This window comes from Podarcis tiliguerta (assembly GCF_965153285.1).
Source record: "Podarcis tiliguerta genome assembly, chromosome: 12".
NCBI lineage: Eukaryota > Metazoa > Chordata > Lepidosauria > Squamata > Lacertidae > Podarcis > Podarcis tiliguerta.
The window spans coordinates 51424463-51443567 of NC_139545.1; the positions used below are offsets into that span (position 1 = coordinate 51424463).

General features: G+C 45.7%; 1 protein-coding gene across 1 annotated transcript; it reads left to right on the forward strand.

Annotated features, from left to right (window-relative positions):
* The first annotated feature begins 1395 nt into the window (after nt 1-1395).
* On the forward strand, nt 1396-19046 carry ACAA1 (acetyl-CoA acyltransferase 1). Its single transcript, XM_083406776.1, has 12 exons — nt 1396-1671; nt 2600-2693; nt 2920-2977; nt 4405-4484; nt 5472-5514; nt 9681-9779; nt 10560-10640; nt 13243-13433; nt 14686-14865; nt 15480-15535; nt 17137-17282; nt 18046-19046. Exons 1-12 carry the CDS (start codon nt 1483-1485, stop codon nt 18119-18121), a joined length of 1293 nt encoding a protein of 430 aa, XP_083262902.1. The 5' UTR covers nt 1396-1482; the 3' UTR covers nt 18122-19046.
* Nucleotides 19047-19105: the final 59 nt, after the last annotated feature.

Below are 19105 nucleotides of genomic sequence, written 5' to 3' on the forward strand. Positions count from 1 at the left end.
CAGATAGAAGTGAATCCACAACCTGATTGGCTTACAGTAGAATTCCGGAATTAGCCAATCATGTGCAGCCCATTGTGTAAATAATGTATATAAAGCAGATACTTTGAGGGGACTTTCATTCATTCCTCCTCACACTATGAGCTGAATAAAGAGCATGAAATCACTTTGCGACTTCGAGTATATTTCAGTCGGTCAGAGGCTTTCTACACAGAGCCAAATGGACCCTGAGGATCATCCAGTCCAAACCCCTGCAATGCAGGATATACTTGGCTAAAGCATCCAATGACAGATGGCCATCCAACCTCTGCTTAAAAACCTCCAAGGAAGGAGAGAGAGTCCACCACCTCTCATGGGAGTCTGTTCCACTCCTGAACAGCTCTCAGAAAGTTCTTCCTCATGTTTAGTTAGAATCTCCTTTCTTGTAACTTGAAGCCATTGGTTTAAGTCCTACCTTCCAAAGCAGGAGAAAAGAAGCTTGTTCCCTCCTTCATGTGACAGCCCTTGAGATATTTGAAGATGGCTATCATATTTCCTTTCTGTCTCTTCTTTTCCAGGCTAAACATACCCAGCTCCTTCAACCGTTCCTCATCAGGCTTGGTTTCCAGACCCTTGATCATCTTGGTTGCCCTCCTATGCACACATTCCAGCTTGTCAACATCCTTCTTAAACTGTGGCACCTAGAATTGTACACAGTATGCCAGGTGTGGTCTGAGCAAGGCAGAATAGAGTGGAACTATGACTTCCCTTGATCTGGACACTATACTTCTGTTGATGCAGTCACAAATAGCATTAGGGGTTTTTTGCTGCTGCATCACACTGTTGACTTAAGTTTGTGGTCCACCAAGACCCCTAGATCATTTTCACATGTACTGAGCATGCCAGGTGTCCCCCATCGTATATTTGTGCATCTGGTTCTCCCTGACCCTTGCATCCACCCCTACTGAAACTCATTTGGTTAACTTTAGCCCAGTCCTCCAATCTGTCAAGCTCCCGATTCTGCCTACAGAGATGTAGATTGAGAGGTTGATTCCCGGTTCAGGTCCCCGCGTGACTCTTGACATTTTCCTACTTCTATGGCGCTGCTCTCAGGCTGCCTATGGCAAGATGGCGCCTGGAGCCGGCGGGTGATTGGGAAGCCGCGAGGCTCCTCCCGGCATGCAGTACGCGCGCGGGGGGGGCGTGGCATCTCTGCCTCTCTCACCAGCCCGCCCAGCTCAGGGGAGGAGAGAGGCGCCTCCCGGCATGCAACGCGCAGGGGGGCGTGGCGTTCTCTGCCTCTCACCCGCCCTCCCAGCTGAGGGGAGGAAACAGGCGCTTCCCGGCATGCAGCGCGCAGGGGACATGGTGTTCTCTGTCTCTCACCCGCCCGACCAGCTGAGGGGAGGAGCGAGACGCCTCCCGGCATGCAGCGCGCAGGGGGGGGCGTGGCTCTCCGGGGCTGCCTCACCTGCCCAGTCGAGGGGTGGCGCAGAGCGGAGGAGGATGCAGCGCCTGCAGGTGGTTATCGGGCACCTGTCCGGGGCCGGGGGCGGCCGGCCTGCCTCGTTGCGGCCCAGCCCTTGCCTGGGCTTCTCTGGGGCCGCCCTCTCGACGGCGGCTGCCCCGGAGGATGTGGTGGTGGTCCACGGGCGGAGGACGCCCATCGCCAAGGCCAAGAGGGGCGGCTTCAAGGTAGTGGAAGCGAGCAGGTGTTGGGGGGGGGGAGGGAGGCGCAGGTGGGGGCGGCTGAGGCAATGCTGCGATGCTTTCAAGTTCTCTACATTTTCAAAACCTATTTTTCCTTTTTAAATCGTTTACAGTTCAGTTCATTAATTAATATTATTAGTTCAAAAACCATTACCTTTTTATGAGCTTTTAGGGGGTTTTTTTGCCTTTTATCTTAGAAGCATAAAATAGAGGTGGTAGGGTCATCTAGTATAACCCCTTGCAATGCAGGAACCTCAACTAGATCAGACGTGATAGGCGTAAACTACTTTTTGTGGCTGGGAAAAGGAGATTGGGAGGGGTGTGTGGAAAAAAGAGAAATAGAATTGTAGAGGTAGAAGGGGCCACGAGGGTCATTTAGTCCAACCCTTTTTTCTCCAGTGTGGGGCTCGAACCCACAGCCCTAAGGTTAAGAGTTTCACATTCTTATTCTTATTGACTGAGCTATCCCAGCAAAAATGAACTAACTTCCAGCGCAAACACAGTGTCCGAAGTGGTTCCTTGACTGGCTTTCTCTTTATTAAGCTACCCAACAGATTACAGATTAATTTGTTGCAAGCCACCTTGAGGCCTGGTTCAGGGGTGCAGGTGGTGGTGGAAGGTGGGATATAAGTAAACATTTGACAGATTTACTGTACTTATATGCTACTTTTCCACAAAGAACTATGCCCAAGCAACAGAATACAGCTCATTGGAAATACAATTGTGCAAAATACATGACATGCCGGTAAACTCAAAAGTGGCAAAAATTAGCAATTTGGCAGATGCCGAATGAATTCAGTGCTACGAAAAGTAATTTTTAAAAAGAATAAAGGTTTAAGTACATAGTTACATGGCAAAGCCCTTAGTGTGGGAAACACGCAAGAGAACAGTTTTCTGTTTCTTCCCCATCTAGGAAACTACACCTGATGAGCTTCTGGCTGCGGTCATGACAGCTGTCCTTAAAGACCTAAATCTAAGCCCTGAGAAGCTGGGCGATATCTGTGTAGGTGAGTAATTTATTTTGAAGTTGCATCGCTGTACATATTTCTGTTTCTGCCCCAGTTGTAACTGTAAATTTGCTAACCTTGTGCTATGGAATGATTGAGACTTCCTGTCTGGGAAATGGGCTATCATCTTCTTCTTAAATGCTGAATTGTGCCTTCTTAAAAAATAAATCTGGAGATGGCATTTGAACTGCAGATAACAAAAGCAGATTAATCTCTTTGCACCTAGGAAATGTTCTTCAACCTGGAGCTGGAGCTTTAGTGGCGAGGATTGGACAATTTCTAAGGTGAACTTTGCTATGTACCACTCTTGATACCAGATGAGAAACAGGATAGAGATTGGGGCTGCCAGCTTTGGCTAATGTTTGAGAGCGCAGAAGGAGTATTGCTGGTTTGTCCTACTTTTGTGAACTTTGTCATGCATTGCAGAAAGGAGGTGTGGTGATAACTATCTCAGGTTCTCCACATGCCAAGAGGAAAATAGCAAGGCAGGGGAGGAGGAATACTGGGTGAGATGAAACTTGATAGCCACTCCACTGGCTAAGGAACAAGTGTTAGTAACTTAAGTAATTCCAAGCTGGCTTGAAAGAGGCCAAGGAAAAGTGGTGTAATGGTTTAGGGATGTGCTGCTCTCTGTTTTGCCACCACAGGTGAGGCCTATATTGTCTACTTCACCAGTCTTTAAGAGGTTGGGCTATGAAACTGGGGTTGCACTTTAGAAAGAAAGATACAAGCAGATGGCTTTTCACTTAGATAATTGAGTGCTTACTCATAAAAAGTGACAACAAGCATCTCTTCTGGCATCTCACAGTCTGATAATGTGGCTCTCACTGTCCTGTGTCTCCATCAGGGTTTATTATGTAAGAAGGTTGCCCTTGGTCTTGATGAAAGCTTATGCATTGCGATTAAGTTTGTAACTCGTCCTTCAATGCAGAGGCTCCCAGGGCAGCAAACAACAGCACATTAAAATACAACACATCACTAGGATACAAGATCGTGCATGTATCCAGAACGGCGTTTGGTAATATTTTGGAAAATACTTTGCAAATTGGTTAAGTCAGGACATGGTGACTAGGTCAGAGTCACTTTCTGCAAGCTGGTTTGCTATGCTTCCTCACCTCCCCAAGGCAGTTTGTGGTGGATCAGTGTTCTCCACTTTCTAGGGGCTTTTGAGTCTTTCATCTGTAGCAGAGTTTGAGAAAGAGCTTGGCAGCAGACCATGTGCATTGCATGCCAGAGGTTCAGTCCTACACATCTCTAGATAGGAAAAGACACCTGCCTGACACCCTGGAAATCTGCTGCCCATCAGATGTGGGGAGCATTTGGCCCTCCAGGTGTTGATAAACATAATGCCAGCAAGCATGGGTAATGGCCTGGGGTGGTGAGAATTGTATTTCAGCAACATATGGAAGGCTAAAGGTTCTGCACTTCTGACATAGATGATACAAAGCTAGATGGTCCAATAGTCGGACTTGGTATAAGTCAGATTTCTTGAACTATAATGTATAGACTGTAATCCCCCAAACTTCACCAGATCCTTAGTCCTACTATCTTCAGTGCGACTAAGGAGTCTTAAGTGGTTGGAATAGCATATGTATCTTGCATTATCTTACTCTCAAAAGAATGACTCCATCCCTCTAAATTGACATCTCTGAGATGGGCTTCCAACTTTATTTCTGCGCTAATGAATCATCATGCTTGTGTCTTGTTTCAGTGGCATTCCAGAGACTGTACCAATATCATGCGTTAACAGGCAGTGCTCATCTGGGTTGCAGGCTCTGATCAATATAGCTGGTAAGAAAGGGGCTGACAACTCGGCTTCATGGCAAAAAGACATGGAAATTCTGCCTTCAAAGTAAATTCTGCATTTCAGTAATTCTAATATGGTGTTCCTGTTAAGCATGGAGTATGCCTGTTTTGTATCTTTGATTAATAGTTTAAGTTTTGCAGAGTCTGGATGTGTGGTGTAATGTGATTGATGTGTAGAAAGGAATATATTGAGGCTGGGAGGAGAGGCACGGGTAGCAATACAGGATACAGAAGTTGTCTCCTTCCCCCACAAATGTTTTTGCAGGCATTGCATGCACACTTTCAAATACAATTTCACATTTAAGAACTTAGGACAAACCCCCAGATTTTCAGGAATCTGTATATTGTAGCAAATAAGGAGCTTGCCTCAAAATTCTGCACTTGTGGGTTTTCAGAAGCCTGGTTAGTCTTAGTGCTTTTGAAAGTCCTGACCAAAGCAAGTGTCAGCTTGGCCTGTGAAGACTTAAATTCCTGGAGCTGAACTTCCTGTGCAGTTTGTATATTGACTCCTGTTGCTAGATGGAGTTAAGATTCCTGGACCAATAAGTTTCTTTCCATGAAGATCTGGGCGTGTTCATTATTATTATTTTTTACATTTCTACACTGCCCTTCAGCCAAGGATCACAGTTTATAATACAAACACAAAAATACATACCATCAAAACAAACAACAACACCCCCCCCCCTTTTAAAGGCTATAGATTGTTTAATTAGCCAAAGGGGCCTGGGAGAAGAGGAATGTTTTTGCCTGGTGCCTAGAGATATGTAACGAAGGCACCAGAAGCTCCTTGTAGTAAGTAGCTACATGAATCAACTTTATTGAAATTTGTAAATTCTTAATAATATTAACCAGGTTGGAGAATAAGTGAAGTGTTTTAGTTCCCAGAATATGTAATCCCCTCTATCTGTTCAATATTGGTGAGAGGGCTGCTCACCAAGATTGATCTTAAATTATTGCTTGTTTTATTTGTAGGTGGCATCAGAAATGGAGCTTACGACATGGGCTTGGCCTGTGGGTAAGACGAGTCTTTTCACGAACATCCCTTGCTAGTCTGTAACCTCAGTCACGTTCTCTTCACAGATCATGTAGTATTTTATCGAGTGAGGCAGCTGGTACAGAAGGGGGAGCTTTTTTCATTCTGGCATTTTAGGAATGTAAAAACACCCTCCGTGTTTCATGCTAGCAATGGTGAAGCAATGTTTGCCCTAGAATAAAACATCCGCATCCATTATGGAAACTTGTGGGTCTGATGCAACTTCCACTTTAATTTGATTTATAATTTACCGTATTTTTTGCTCTATAAGACTCACTTTTTCCCTCCTAAAAAGTAAGAGGAAATGTGTGTGCGTCTTATGGAGCGAATGCAGGCTGCACAGCTATCCCAGAAGCCAGAACAGCAAGAGGGATTGCTGCTTTCACTGTGCAGCGATCCCTCTTGCTGTTCTGGCTTCTGAGATTCAGAATATTTTTTTTCTTATTTTCCTCCTCAAAAACTAGGTGCGTCTTGTGGTCTGGTGCGTCTTATAGAGCGAAAAATACGGTACTTAGGGCGGTTCTACTTAATCCAATTGACATTCTTCCCCATTGAAACTTGTGATAACGCCTTATAGGTGTTACGTGTGTCTTATGAAAATCAGTAGGATAGTCAGTAGCATAGATATCTTTCATCTGCTAATCCTGTTCCTAGGATTAAGTCCTAGGTTTTTCCAGGGTGCTGTGGAGCACAAGTTGCTATTCATTGCCTCTCAGGTACCTATGGCAGTTCATAGCAGGGATAATGAGCCTGTGTCGTCTTCCAAGTCATGTGGCTACCAGTAGTAGTTTGTGAGACAGTCAACTTTGCAGCACCTCTTTCCTCTCCCATTATTTATATGGCTACCTGTTCAAACAGTCCCACAATGGTAGCCCACAGAGAGAGTCTTCCAGAAATCTAGAGGTATCTGTGTATCCTTCCAGCCTCCACTCATTCCACATGTGGTGTGGCTGAAGTTTTTTAGCAGTAACAGGCAGACGTTTTAAGTCCACGTGGTTTTACAACCTCTGTAAAAAACCATGTAAGTCAGACTGCAATAAACTTGCGTGCTCTTGAACTGTGTGCATCTGTATTGTGCACCGTGAATATTCTAAAACGTTTAGTTTTAAAGTTGGTTTTATGAAGGCAGGGTGGTGCAGTTTCATTGTGGGGCTTAGGCTTGGCTTAAACTTCTACTTCAGCTGTAAACCCCTAAGAGGTCTTTGGCAAATACCGTATTTTTTGCTCTATAAGACTCACCTTTTCCCTCCTAAAAAGTAAGGGGAAATGTGTGCGCGTCTTACGGAGCGAATGCAGGCTGTACAGCTATCCCAGAAGCCAGAACAGCGAGAGGGATTGCTGCTTTCACTGCATAGCGATCCCTCTTGCTGTTCTGGCTTGTGAGATTCAGAATATTTTTTTTCTTGTTTTCCTGCTCCAAAAACTAGGTGCGTCTTGTGGTCTGGTGCGTCTTAATAGAGCGAAAAATACGGTAACTCTCTTCTTCAGTTCCACTTCTGTGAAATGGCAGGCCTCACAGGATGACTGGTTGTTACAGGGTCAAAACGCCCCTTATGCTAGTGTAAGAGATGAACCCATGAAGCGCTGTACTCAAGCTTCTTAGGTTTTACTCTCTGAAATTAAGTGTTGGGGTGATCAAGTGGGTGTGGTATTCAGACCTAGTGTAGTCCTCCTAGGCCTGAGCTTGCTGGTTGAGGTCATTTTTCAGACTCAGTTTTCAGTCCAGTTTTGCAGGGCCTTTTGAAAGTGGGCTGCTTGCATTCTTTGGAGGTCCAAGTGCTGCCACACACAATTTCCTGATTATAGTGTAAAAGCCATTCCTGTGGGAGGATGTTTACATGTTTCAGCTTTATACTGCTTAGGATCTCACACCCTTGTTATAATCTAGGCTTCGTAGCTTGGTCTTAATTTTGCAATGACACGTGTTGCGAAAGCATAGCTTGCAAATGCTAGGCCAGAAAAATGTAGGACAAAGGCTGATCTGGGATTCCGAAACTGAGCACTTTGACCTTCAGTTCCTGTTGAGCAATGCAGGCCAAGTGTTGCCACTTGTGAGTAGCTTTGTATTGATTTCTCCGGGAAAGACTCGCTAAGCCCACTTTTAAAAACTATGTAGAGAATTGCTGTAGTTAATCTACCAGCCTGCCTGGCAACATTGATCTGTTGTTTAATGCTATCAAGAGTTTAAAGTGTAGCCAGGAACTGCTCTTGCATCTGTACAGATTTCAGAACTGTTGACTTGGCAGATATGCTGCCCTTACAAATAAAAAGTGGTACAGTGGTGCCTCGCAAGACGAAATTAATTTGTTCTGCGAGTTTTTTCGTTCTGCGAGTTTTTTCGTCTTGCGAAGCACCACTGTGTATTGACGGTTTCCCATAGGAATGCATTGGCGGTTTTAAAAAAAAGGCGCAAGACGTTTTCGTCTTGCGAAGCAAGCCCATAGGGAAATCCGTCTTGCGAAGCAACTCAGAAAATGAAAAACTCTTTCATCTTGCGAGTTATTCGTCTTGCGAGGTACCACTTGTGAGCTGTAAACCTTTTGGTATCTTCTGGTCTGGGGCTGAAAACTGACACTGCAGACATTAAAAACCTGCTCTCTGGAAAATCCATGGCTTCATCGGGTGGCTTATTAGTTTTGTGGAGGCTGTTTGGTAACCAAGCTTGAGCCATGCCTGTTCGGTCTGACTGCTAAGACTTTGAGCTGATGGCTGTCATGTTGACATGCACAGCTTCTCTTGCTAAACACGTATTTTAAGACTGCATGTAGGAGCATTTCAGAAAATAATGCAAACAGTCTGTACCCCAGCTGGTACAGAGTAAGATCTGAAGGCACCTAAGATCTTTAATGCTATCCTTCAACACACTGTTGCTTGGAAATGATTTCAGTAGGATCCTTCAGAGTTAATATAACTGAGGCGTCACAGTCTTTTTCAGAGTTCTGACCTGATAGCACAGGACAGCTTTCCTCACCCTGGTTGCTCCCCTGATGTTTTGGACTTTGGCTCTCATCAGGTCCAGCAAGATTGTTTAATGAGTCAGGGATGTTGTGAGTTATAGTCCAAAATCTTTAGAGGGCACTAATCCAAGGAAGGCTGGCAGAGATTGATACCATTAGAGTGGAGAAGTAGCATCTTATACATGTCTACCTGGAAGTAGTCCAGTTGAGTTCAGTGGGGTTTACTCTCTGGTAAGTGGGTATAAGATTGCTGCTTCAAGTGATTTTTCCAGATGGTCCAACAGGAAAAATATATGTAGGCAGCAAGTTTATATTTTGGTTATGTGCTCTCTTTATTTACCATACAGTGGTACCTTGGGTTACATATGCTTCAGGTTACAAACGCTTCAGGTTGCAGACTCCGCTAACCTAGAAATATTACCTAGGGTTAAGAACTTTGCTTCAGGATGAGAACAGAAATCGTGCTCCGGCGGCGCGGCAGCAGTGGGAGGTCCCATTAGCTAAAGTGGTGCTTCAGGTTAAGTACGGACCTCCGGAACGAATTAAGTACTTAACCCGAGACACCACTGTATTTTTCGCTCTATAAGACACACTTTTTCCCTCCTAAAAAGTAAGGGGAAATGTGTGTACATCTTATGGAGCGAATGCAGGCTGCACAGCTATCCCTGAAGTCAGAACAGCAAGAGGGATTGCTGCGCACCGATCCCTCTCGCTCTCCTGGCTTCAGTGATAGCCAGCGAAAACCTCTGGAGCGCAGCGGGATTGCTCCTCCCGCTGTGCTCCGGAGGCTTTCTGATGCTTTCGCTGAAGCCAGGAGAGTGAGGGGGATCGGTGCGCAGCAATCCCTCTTGCTGTTCTGACTTCGCTTCACTGGAGCGCTGTGCAGAGAGGGAAAGCTGTGCAGCGCCCCTTCGGCAAAGTGGGAGCAGAAACGGTGCCCCTTCCATTTCTCCTGCTTTGCTGGAGAGGCGCCGGACAGGGAGGGAGAGATAGTTTTTTTTCTTGTTCTCCTCCTCTAAAACTAGGTGCGTCTTATGGTCGGGTGTGTCTTATAGAGCGAAAAATACAGTAATTCATTTTAGCGTTCCTATGAAAGCAGTTAGGTACTTGTCTCTTTTCCTGATCCTTATATGGTTCTTTCATACAAGTGAGGTTTGCAAATGTATTTCTATTTCTCTGTTCTCCCTCCAGAGTGGAAAGCATGTCTCTGCGTACCGTCGGCAATCCTGGGGACGTCAGTTCTCGCATGATGGACAACAGCAACGCCAGAGATTGCCTTATCCCAATGGGGTAGGCGTTTTTATCTCTTTTTATGGTTTCAGGGGGTCTTTCTTTGACGCCACTTTCCATCTATGTGAGTTTCTGAGAAATTGTTCATTGTCAGGTTTCTGGTAAAGCTGATGAATGATGCTAGAGGCAAGTAAAAGGCACACAGAAAATGTAACAGCAACTTGTGTACACACACCAATAAAAAGTCAAAGTTTGCATGGAAGTTATGCATTTTGTATAATAAGTTGTTTGCCACGTGTTTGCCATTGGAGTAAGTTGTTTAAAGAAAGCAAAAACGTGGTTGATATTTTCCCAACATTTTGGCAACTATGTTTAGGCTACTCCAGTTCTTCTCTCTTTTTGCTATTCTTTTGTTGACTATAATTATTTTATTGCTGTGATTTTTTTTCTTGTAATTTAAGAATTTGTATTGTTTTCAATTGTTTATGCAAACTGCTTTGAGGTCACTTTGTTACAGAAAGGAGTACAATAAAAGTGTTTCATAAATACCGGCAAGTCCTCTTCAGCCAGTTGGTCTTATTTTCCCTCCCCACCTCTTTTGATGTTTTTCATTGGGCATCGCTCACATATTTATAAGCTTAGTTTATGAACTGAAAACTTGCTTTTTTAATAATGAAAGTTGTGGTTCTTGGGGTGGCAAATCCTGAGCATGCATGATTCTGGACCCCCTGGTTCTTTTGAAAGTCACATTGGTTCCACTCTTCCTTCACTTTCCTTAGAGAGACAAATATGCTCTGAACCAGTGGATTAATCCACCTGATAACTAATCTTGTTTTTCAGAATAACCTCAGAGAATGTAGCCGAAAGGTTTAACGTCACCCGGAAAAAGCAAGATGCCTTTGCCTTGGCTTCTCAGCAAAAGTAAGTGGTTGCTTTTCTCCTCCAGCCCCCAAAGAAATGGACTTTGGCTCTTTCCCACTTAGAAGCTGCCTGCTTTCTGTGTCCTGCTTTCCGCAGCCACTGCTTACGGTTCACCTGTGTCTATGCAAACACCAGCATCCCAAAGACAGAGCAGCTTACTGAATCCAGCATTTCTTAGTACAGTCGTACCTTGGAAGTCGAACAGAATCCGTTCCCGAAGTCCGTTCGACTTCCAGAATGTTTGGAAAACCAAAGCATGGCTTCTGATTGGCTGTAGGGAGCTCCGTCGGACGTTCGGCTTCCAAAAATCGTTCACAAACCGGAACCACTCACTTCTGGGTTTGCGACGTTTAGGGGCCAAAACATTCGAGAACTAAGCTGTTCGAAAACCAAGGTACGATTACACTATGTTTTGGCTAATATAGCATTAAATCATGCTGTGTCATTCCTGCGAAATGACCTGTTTGGTTCAGTGCTTTATCCAGGTTGCCTTCCTGCCTGATTATATAACACAGTGGCTCACAGCAGGGGCTTTGCTTGTTGGTTGTGTGCCTAGTGTGTAGTTGGAGAAGTCGCTTCCAAGCCAAATGCCCTTTAGAACTTGGCTTTCCTCCCAGGGAATTCAAGGTTCAAGCCTTTCTCCTTGCCCTTGCGATGGCACCACCAATCATAGCAGTTCATGCATTCACACCCTCCCTCTTGCTCAGTGGCGTAGCGTGGGTTGTCAGCACCCGGGGCAAGGCAAGTAATTTGCGCCCCGCCCCCCCGCTGCACTGTCCCTCCCCCAGATAGTCCCTCGCTCTCTCTCCGCACTGCACCGCACGCCTGGCACCCTCCCCTCCACAGTGGGCGGCGACCCGGCGGCTCGGATCGGATTCGCACAGCCAGCACTGCAGTGAGAGAGAGTGAGTGAGCCAGGTAGGGGCAGAGAGCTGTGAGCGCGCGCCCCCCCCAGATGTTGCGCCCGGTGCAGCCGGCCCCCCCTGCACCCCCCACGCTACGCCACTGCTCTTGCTTGCTTGCGCCTGGGGGTGGTGGTGGTCCTGATATGCGCAGAGGGGAAATAATGTCTTCCTGCTCACCCCTTTTGCCTCAGTTTGACTTGTGTTCTGGTGGAAACTGCATTCACACCAATTCATTCCATTGGTCCTGCCAGCTGAGTAATAGCTACACTGAATCTGGCTCTCTCGGGCTTCAAGCATAGCTCTTTCCCAGCTGTCCCATGGACTTGATAGGGACCTGGGCTTTGCTGGTGATCTATGGCCTTTTCTGGTGTGTGTCAAACCTCGTGTAGCTTAGCTGGCTCGATTCATGCAGTGCTGCTTGCTCTGCAGGCACAGGAATGCAGTGCACCTACTCTCCAAATGTAAGATATTGTCGCTTGGGTTCTGCAGCTCGATCTGACTTTGAGCCAGTTAATTGAAGTCTTTCAGTTCTGCTTAGGAATACAAATCTTTCGCATCTTGCCTGGCATGAGCAGATGCTATGGTGCTAGCTTTGGCTTGTATGCAGAACATGGAAGGCAGTAATCTTAACGGATCAGTCTTTGCTGCAGGGTAGGGCTGTAAAAGTTTGTAGACCTGTTTGTGTTTCTCTTAGCTTTGTGTTTGTCATCCTGTCGGATGGAAGAGCTTTGTGGAACCTGTGCAGGCTCGAATGGTCAAGGATCATCTAATAAGTTGCCATAGTTTAACATCTCTTTTTTTAAAAAAGATATTTATTGAAGTTTCAGCATATTACAAAATTTAAAAAGAATAAAAAGAAAATACAAAATAAGAACAATTAAAAACAAATCAGTCTTTCCATATCTTATCTTTCATTTGCTTGTTTCCCTGACCTCCTCACACCTCCCTTTCTTGTATTCCAGTTCAGTTGGTTAATTCAGCAAATCCTTTCCCTCTTAAATTTTATCTTAATCTTTTATCTTAATATATTATAGCTTTAGATTATCACCTGTTAACAATCCATTTTTACATGTTCCTTAACATTGCTGCTAAAAACCCCCACTTAACTTCAAACCAGCATCATTCTAACATTCATTAATTTTGCAGTGTTTCTGTAAATAGTCTTTAAATTTCTTCCAATCTTCTTCCACCAGCTCTTCTCCCTGGTCTCGGATTCTGCCGGTTATTTCCGCCAATTCCATATAGTCCATCACCTTCATCTGCCATTCTTCCAGAGTGGGTAGATCTTGTGTCTTCCAATACTTCGCAATAAGTATTCTTGCTGCTGTTGTAGCATACATAAAGGAAGTTCTATCCTCATAATTTAGCATCTCAAGTGCCAATGTTTGAGACTAGGAATAGAGTGTTTGTATAAAGTCAGATCTACCGCCATCTCACATAAACATTCTCACAAAACACCATTGAAATGAGCGGAAACCTTGCAGTCAAATGGAAGGGGTCCCAGAGCAGCTTGGGCTCCTCTTAGAGCAATCATGGACAACTCCTCCTGCTCCCTTCCTGTGCTAACATAGGTGACATTATTTAAATGTCTTTCATACAGCTTTAGGAACACACATTCTTATTTTGTGCCTTCACCCTGTGCTTAGTACACAGCAATGTTCTGAAAAATGTGCAAAAAAGTACATTTGTGCTTCCAGAGCAGCTCGAGCCCAGCAGATGGGGTGGTTTAAAGATGAGATTGTCCCGGTCACCACCACCTTCACGGATGACCAGGGCCAAGAGAAGACGATCACTGTGCTCCAAGATGAAGGGGTCAGGCCAAGCACCACGCTGGAGGGGTTGGCGAAGCTAAAGCCGGCCTTCAAGGAGAATGGCACCACGACTGCTGGTAAGCACCAGGAGCAGAGGCCGAATTAACAGGAGATGAAGCAACTGGAGGCATTTGTAACTTCTCTATTTGCACTTATGAATGTCAGTGAAACGTGCCAGTTCAGTCTCGTTGGTTTGGCTGTTATTTACATAATACTTAGTAGCTGCAAGATGCAAAGTGCTGTTAACAGCAAAGGAAGAAAAACCAGTTTGAAATAATGAAGCCAGTGGTGACTTGTGTTTGGAAGGAGGCATAGCTCAGTGGTGGAATGCATAATTTACACTCTAGAGCAGGCATTCCCAAACTTGGGTTTCCAGCTGTTTTGGGGCTACAACTCCCATCCCTAGTTAGCAGGACCAGTGGTCAGGGATGATGGGAATTGGAGCTTAAAACAGCTGGAGACCCAAGCACCTCCATTTTAACAGGAAAGGCCACTGCCAGTCAGAGTAGACAATACTGGGTTCTATGGGCAGATCATCTGACCTGGTATAAGGCATCTTTCTACCCATAATCTGGTTGTTTCTTTTATTATGTTTAAGGAAACAGATAAAATTGCTCTTAAACGGGTTATTAATGGTGGAAGTTTGTGTGCGTGTTTGAAGCGGGGTTGTGGGAAAGAAATAGTGATATATTAGATGGGAAGGCATAGGAAACAATTGCTGAACACTGGAGTTTTGCAGCCAATGCAATTCTCAGTCAGTATCAGATTCTATACAAAATAAAAACATTCCTTCCAGTAGCACTTTAGAGACCAACTAAGTTTGTTATTGGAGCTTTCGTGTGCATGCACATGAAAGCTCCAATAACAAACTTAGTTGGTCTCTTAAGGTGCTACTGGAAGGAATTTTTTAAATTTTGTTTTGACTACGGCAGACGAACACGGCTACCTACCTGTATCAGATTCTATGTTTCCCACATTTGGAGGCCAGCAAAAAAAGAAGTAAACAGTATATTGATCCTCTCTGAAGGCTGTTGGTTAGTCCTGCTCTGAATAGCTGCCAGCAGCACTAGTCACAGTAGCTGCAAACGAATCCTGATGTTGCTGGATTTCTGTGTCCAAGATCACCTCTACAGGCAACAGAAACTCCTGTGACCACATTAACTTAGGCCTGCAAATGCCTGGGAACATAGTCTGAATCTCCCCCCCCCCCCTTTGGTAGAGTTGTGTCATAACTAACAGGTTTGTGCTGGGCTTGCCAGCATTCTGTGTAACTAAACCTGCCTCACAATGCTGAAACCTTGCCCTGGCATGGGAAATCTCTCGCCACAGGTAATTCCAGCCAAGTTAGTGACGGCGCTGCTGCGGTTCTCCTGGCCAGACGTTCCAGAGCGTCCCAGCTGGGCCTCCCCATCCTCGGGGTGCTGAGGTCGTGTGCAATCGTTGGCGTTCCACCTGATGTCATGGGCATAGGACCAGCCTATGCCATTCCGGCGGCGTTGGAAAAGGCTGGTAAGTTAACCTTGGGCCAGGGGTTGCCAGCCTTTTGGGACCAATGGGCACATTTTGGATTTTGAGTAAGTGCTGTGGGCACCAGTCGCAGAAGGGCTGCCATGGAGCATGGCATGATAAACCAAATGGAGAGGGTATGGTTTTTGCCGCTGTCCACCCCCCACCCAGAAAACCCGAGGCTTATAGTAGGAAGTCCACTATGTCCTACCAGTGGGGATCACAAATATTAATTTCATCAGCACAAACTGTGATGCCACTGATACCTAGTAACAGGGAGAATTTACCAGTAGCAGGAAAAATACAGAAGGTGACTCTTCTTCACTCACTCTCGTGCACATACCTCACACACACAAACAAACCACGGACACACAAGCATCTCTAACTCCTGCACACACACACTTCAGATATTTCTCCCTCTTTCTGCCCAAGTTCATTTTCTCTCCCTCTTTCTCTCCCACCCCATATTCATATTTCCCTCCCATATCTTTTGGGGGTGGATGAGTCAAACACTGAAAGGGTGGAGCAGGCTAATTTCACAACGAATTGCAACAGCGGTGTTACGAATATTAACTGGAAAGGCTTACTTTGGCATCTTCTCTCGCTCTAACCTGCAGGTTTGACTGTGAAAGATATTGACATATTTGAAATCAACGAGGCCTTTGCTAGTCAGGTGAGATTTGCCTATTTTGTTGCACTTCATTTTTAGGGTGGGGTTTTTTCTGTGTTGGGACCAAATGGGATTTAGGTCTCTTCCGGAGGTGATGGGCTTAGGTGAAAGCAAAAAGCTCATCACTTCTCTTGCAATGCATGTGTATTAAAAGCATCTTGGATAGATGAAAAATTCCAAAAAATAAGGGCTTTCTAGTTGCAATAATTAAGAGGTAGACTGCATTTAAGGTTCTCATAGCCCCTGGATGATGGGCGTCCAATCCCTCAGGCCCACACATAATAGTTATTGTATTCTACACATAGCCTGGGCTGAAAACGTATGCATCTGTCTTTTATCGGGCTATTCATTCTTCCTTGCAGTGTCCCCTGCCATGGTCTCCCTTGATCTTACCCAACCGATTTGGCTTGAATTGGACTATGGGGCTTTAAGCAGTGGCATTTCAGTGCTGTGTGAAACCAGTTTGCACAGCGTTGCTGCAATTCATCCACCCTTCCCCATGGAACCCCTTTCAGGGCACTGGAAGTGGTAGAGGCGGCAGCAGCAGCACTGTGATGAGGGTGCAAGAATGGGTTTCACGCAAGAGCTCTTTGCTGCCGTCAGAGTTTTAATTGAAGGTCCACCTTCAGCAGGGACGCGGGTGGCGCTGTAGGTAAAACCTCAGCGCTTAGGACTTGCCGATCGCATGGTCGGCGGTTCAAATCCCCGCGGCGGGGTGAGCTCCCGTCGTTCAGTCCCAGCTCCTGCCCACCTACCACTTCGATAGCACCCCTAAGTGCAAGTAGATAAATAGGTACCGCTTTATAGCGGGAAGGTAAACGGCGTTTCCGTGTGCTGCGCTGGTGCCGGCTCGCCAGAGCAGCTTCGTCACTCTGGCCACGTGACCCGGAAGTGTCTGAGGACAGCGCTGGCTCCCGGCCTCTAGAGTGAGATGAGTGCACAACCCTAGAGTCTGTCAAGACTGGCCCGTACAGGCAGGGGTACCTTTACCTTTACCACCTTCAGCATTGGGAACTGAACATCCTACTTCCAATTAAACATGCTCCCCACTTTTAATATTGTTAATTTGCACCAGGACTTGCAAGAAGAATAATACCATTCCCTGTGGTGTTCACTCGGCAAATGAAAGGTGGACAGAACCCACATTCCCCTTCCCCCAGCTTTCTGTTTTGAGGAGACTGTGGAATGGCTTAGTAGCAGCTGGTCCTCTAAGTCGGGAACTTCTTGGAACTGCATTTATTTTTGCCACTCCAGGGATGTTTCTCCTAGTCGGGCTGGAGGAATAGGGTTAGAGCGTCCCTTCCTCACCACTCCTTGCACATCCCTCCCAAAGCTTCGATACTTATAATGTGGTGTGAGTAGTAGAAATCCAGCACATACCATGGGGGCGCTCATATTCCTTGGCCATGCCTTTATTCAGGTAATTCTCGTGTTCACCTAGCTTGCTTCGTTACATGCAGAGACGGAGAAAACAGGAAGAGGCGACTTGCGTAACTCTATTCAGTTGCTTTAAAACGTTGAATCTCCTTAAGAAGTCTTAAGGTGGGAGATTCAGATGTTGAGACCCCTGGCTAAGTGGAGGTAACACTGTGGTGTTTTTGCAGGCTGTCTACTGTGTGGAGAAGCTTGGCATCCCCATGGAGAAGGTCAATCCCCTTGGTGGGGCCATTGCTTTGGGGCACCCTCTGGGCTGCACTGGGGCGCGGCAGGTGGTCACTCTGCTCAACGAGCTGAAGCGTAGGGGGAAGAGGTGAGTGTGGAGTCACTTGCATTAACTCTTAACTTTGAAGTATGTATCATGTTGCTAAAGAAAGACGTACTTTTTTATGCCCCTGGTGCTGGACGGGTTTGTGTAGGTGGTTTCCCAACTGGAGAAACCTGTTCAGGAGTTACAACTATCGCAAAGCTTTCTTACGCAAGTTCTAACGAGCAGGAAGAAATGCAAGACACATCAAAGGACTTTGTAGCATGTGGCAATAATTCAACAGTTTGTGGAGCTGTTGGTTTTAGTGCCTTTTGGGGCAGACTTTTTGATTGGTCCCTGCCACTTCTTAAACTTGCAATCCAAGTGTACTGCTAGGTTCTACTGCAGTAAACACCTATTTCTCTCTCCCTCCCCAAATCTCAGTAACTGAAATGATTTTGCAAGCAACTTCCCCCGATTTTGGATAGCCAAGATGTGCATGCTCTCGTTTTCTCTCATACACTACTTTGGGTATGTCTGAGCAGTAAATCATACAGAGGCACATCAGCCTCTGGGCTGAGTACTTCTGAATAAATCTAGCTCTTGCAGCACACATCTTAGGAATATTGGGCTGAAGTATCTCAGGTGGCAGGAACTGCATTCAGCTGCCATTGTGCCACTTAGCTGGTTTTAGTCTGTGTTGCAAATTCTGACCTGTGTGACCATGAATCGGAGTATGAGTTCAAAAGTAGTCTGTTTCTAAAACCATGTCCGATGAAACTATAGAATGCAAACAAGAGTTAGGCACTAACTTGTGTCCTTCTTTCAGAGGATACGGCGTGGTCTCCATGTGCATTGGAACAGGGATGGGAGCAGCTGCGGTGTTCGAGTACCCTGGAAAGTGAACAGAACTCTGGCCTGCTTAACGGCTGGAAGTTTCCAGCACCTCCCCCCAAATGATTCATGAATCGGTCCAATGAAAAGATGCTCAGGTAGCCTGCAGGTGGGATACACGCCACAGCGCTCTAGTTCAGTTTGCAGCCTTCCAGCTAAATCTTGCACAGGGATGGCATGCTCCTACAAGAGAGGCTTTGGGTAGGGAGGATGGGACGAGTGTCATAAATCTTAACCTGTGGGGCAGAACAAGTTGAGTACCCATTCCTGAGGGGAATTCTGCCTAAAGGGACTAATCGTGTATTTGGGAGCAGGCTCCAGCAGCACTGGCTTCTTCATTTAGCCAGCCTAACTCTGCGACACAAGTGTCAGTCAGTAGAGGTCCTCTTAGGACTGACTGATAAAAGGTACAGGTTGATGTAGCGCTGTTGAAACAGAGGAGGGCTGTGGCTTTGCTTTGCTTAGGGAACGTCTATGGGAAGGTGACTTAATAATTAGAGTTCAAAAGCTTACTTTTGGTGGCTCCAAGTGCCCCCCCTCCAATATGCTAATACAGTGGTACCTCGGGTTAAGAGCTTAATTCGTTCCGGAGGTCCGTTCTTAACCTGAAGCACCACTTTAGCTAATGGGGCTGCCGTGCTGCCAGAGCATGATTTCTGTTCTCATCCTGAAGCAAAGTTCTTAACCTGAAGCACTATTTCTGGGTTAGCAGAGTCTTCAACCTGAAGCGTATATAACCCGAGATACCACTGTAACTCCTAAAACATTCCTGCCAATATTATGCCAGGTCAGGAGTTTACACTGATCATTAAGGATTTTAACCAATTAATGAAATTTCATTAATGAAAACCTCAGTATGGCTTCCTTTGCGAGACACCTAGTGTCAGAACCTGAGCCTTTAATAGCAACTAAATAATAAAGTTTTCTAATAACTACTGTTTTCTAGTCCTGATTTATAAAAATGCAACAGCTCGTCTTTCTTAGGATCTTACTAA

Bases quoted from the DNA above. Each gene is read 5' to 3' on its own strand.
- ACAA1 (XM_083406776.1), top strand. From the start codon at position 1,483: ATGCAGCGCCTGCAGGTGGTTATCGGGCACCTGTCCGGGGCCGGGGGC. The intron at 14,866-15,479 runs GTAAGTTAACCT...TCTAACCTGCAG, and splicing joins GGCGGCGTTGGAAAAGGCTG to GTTTGACTGTGAAAGATATT. The intron at 17,283-18,045 runs GTGAGTGTGGAG...TCCTTCTTTCAG, and splicing joins CTGAAGCGTAGGGGGAAGAG to AGGATACGGCGTGGTCTCCA.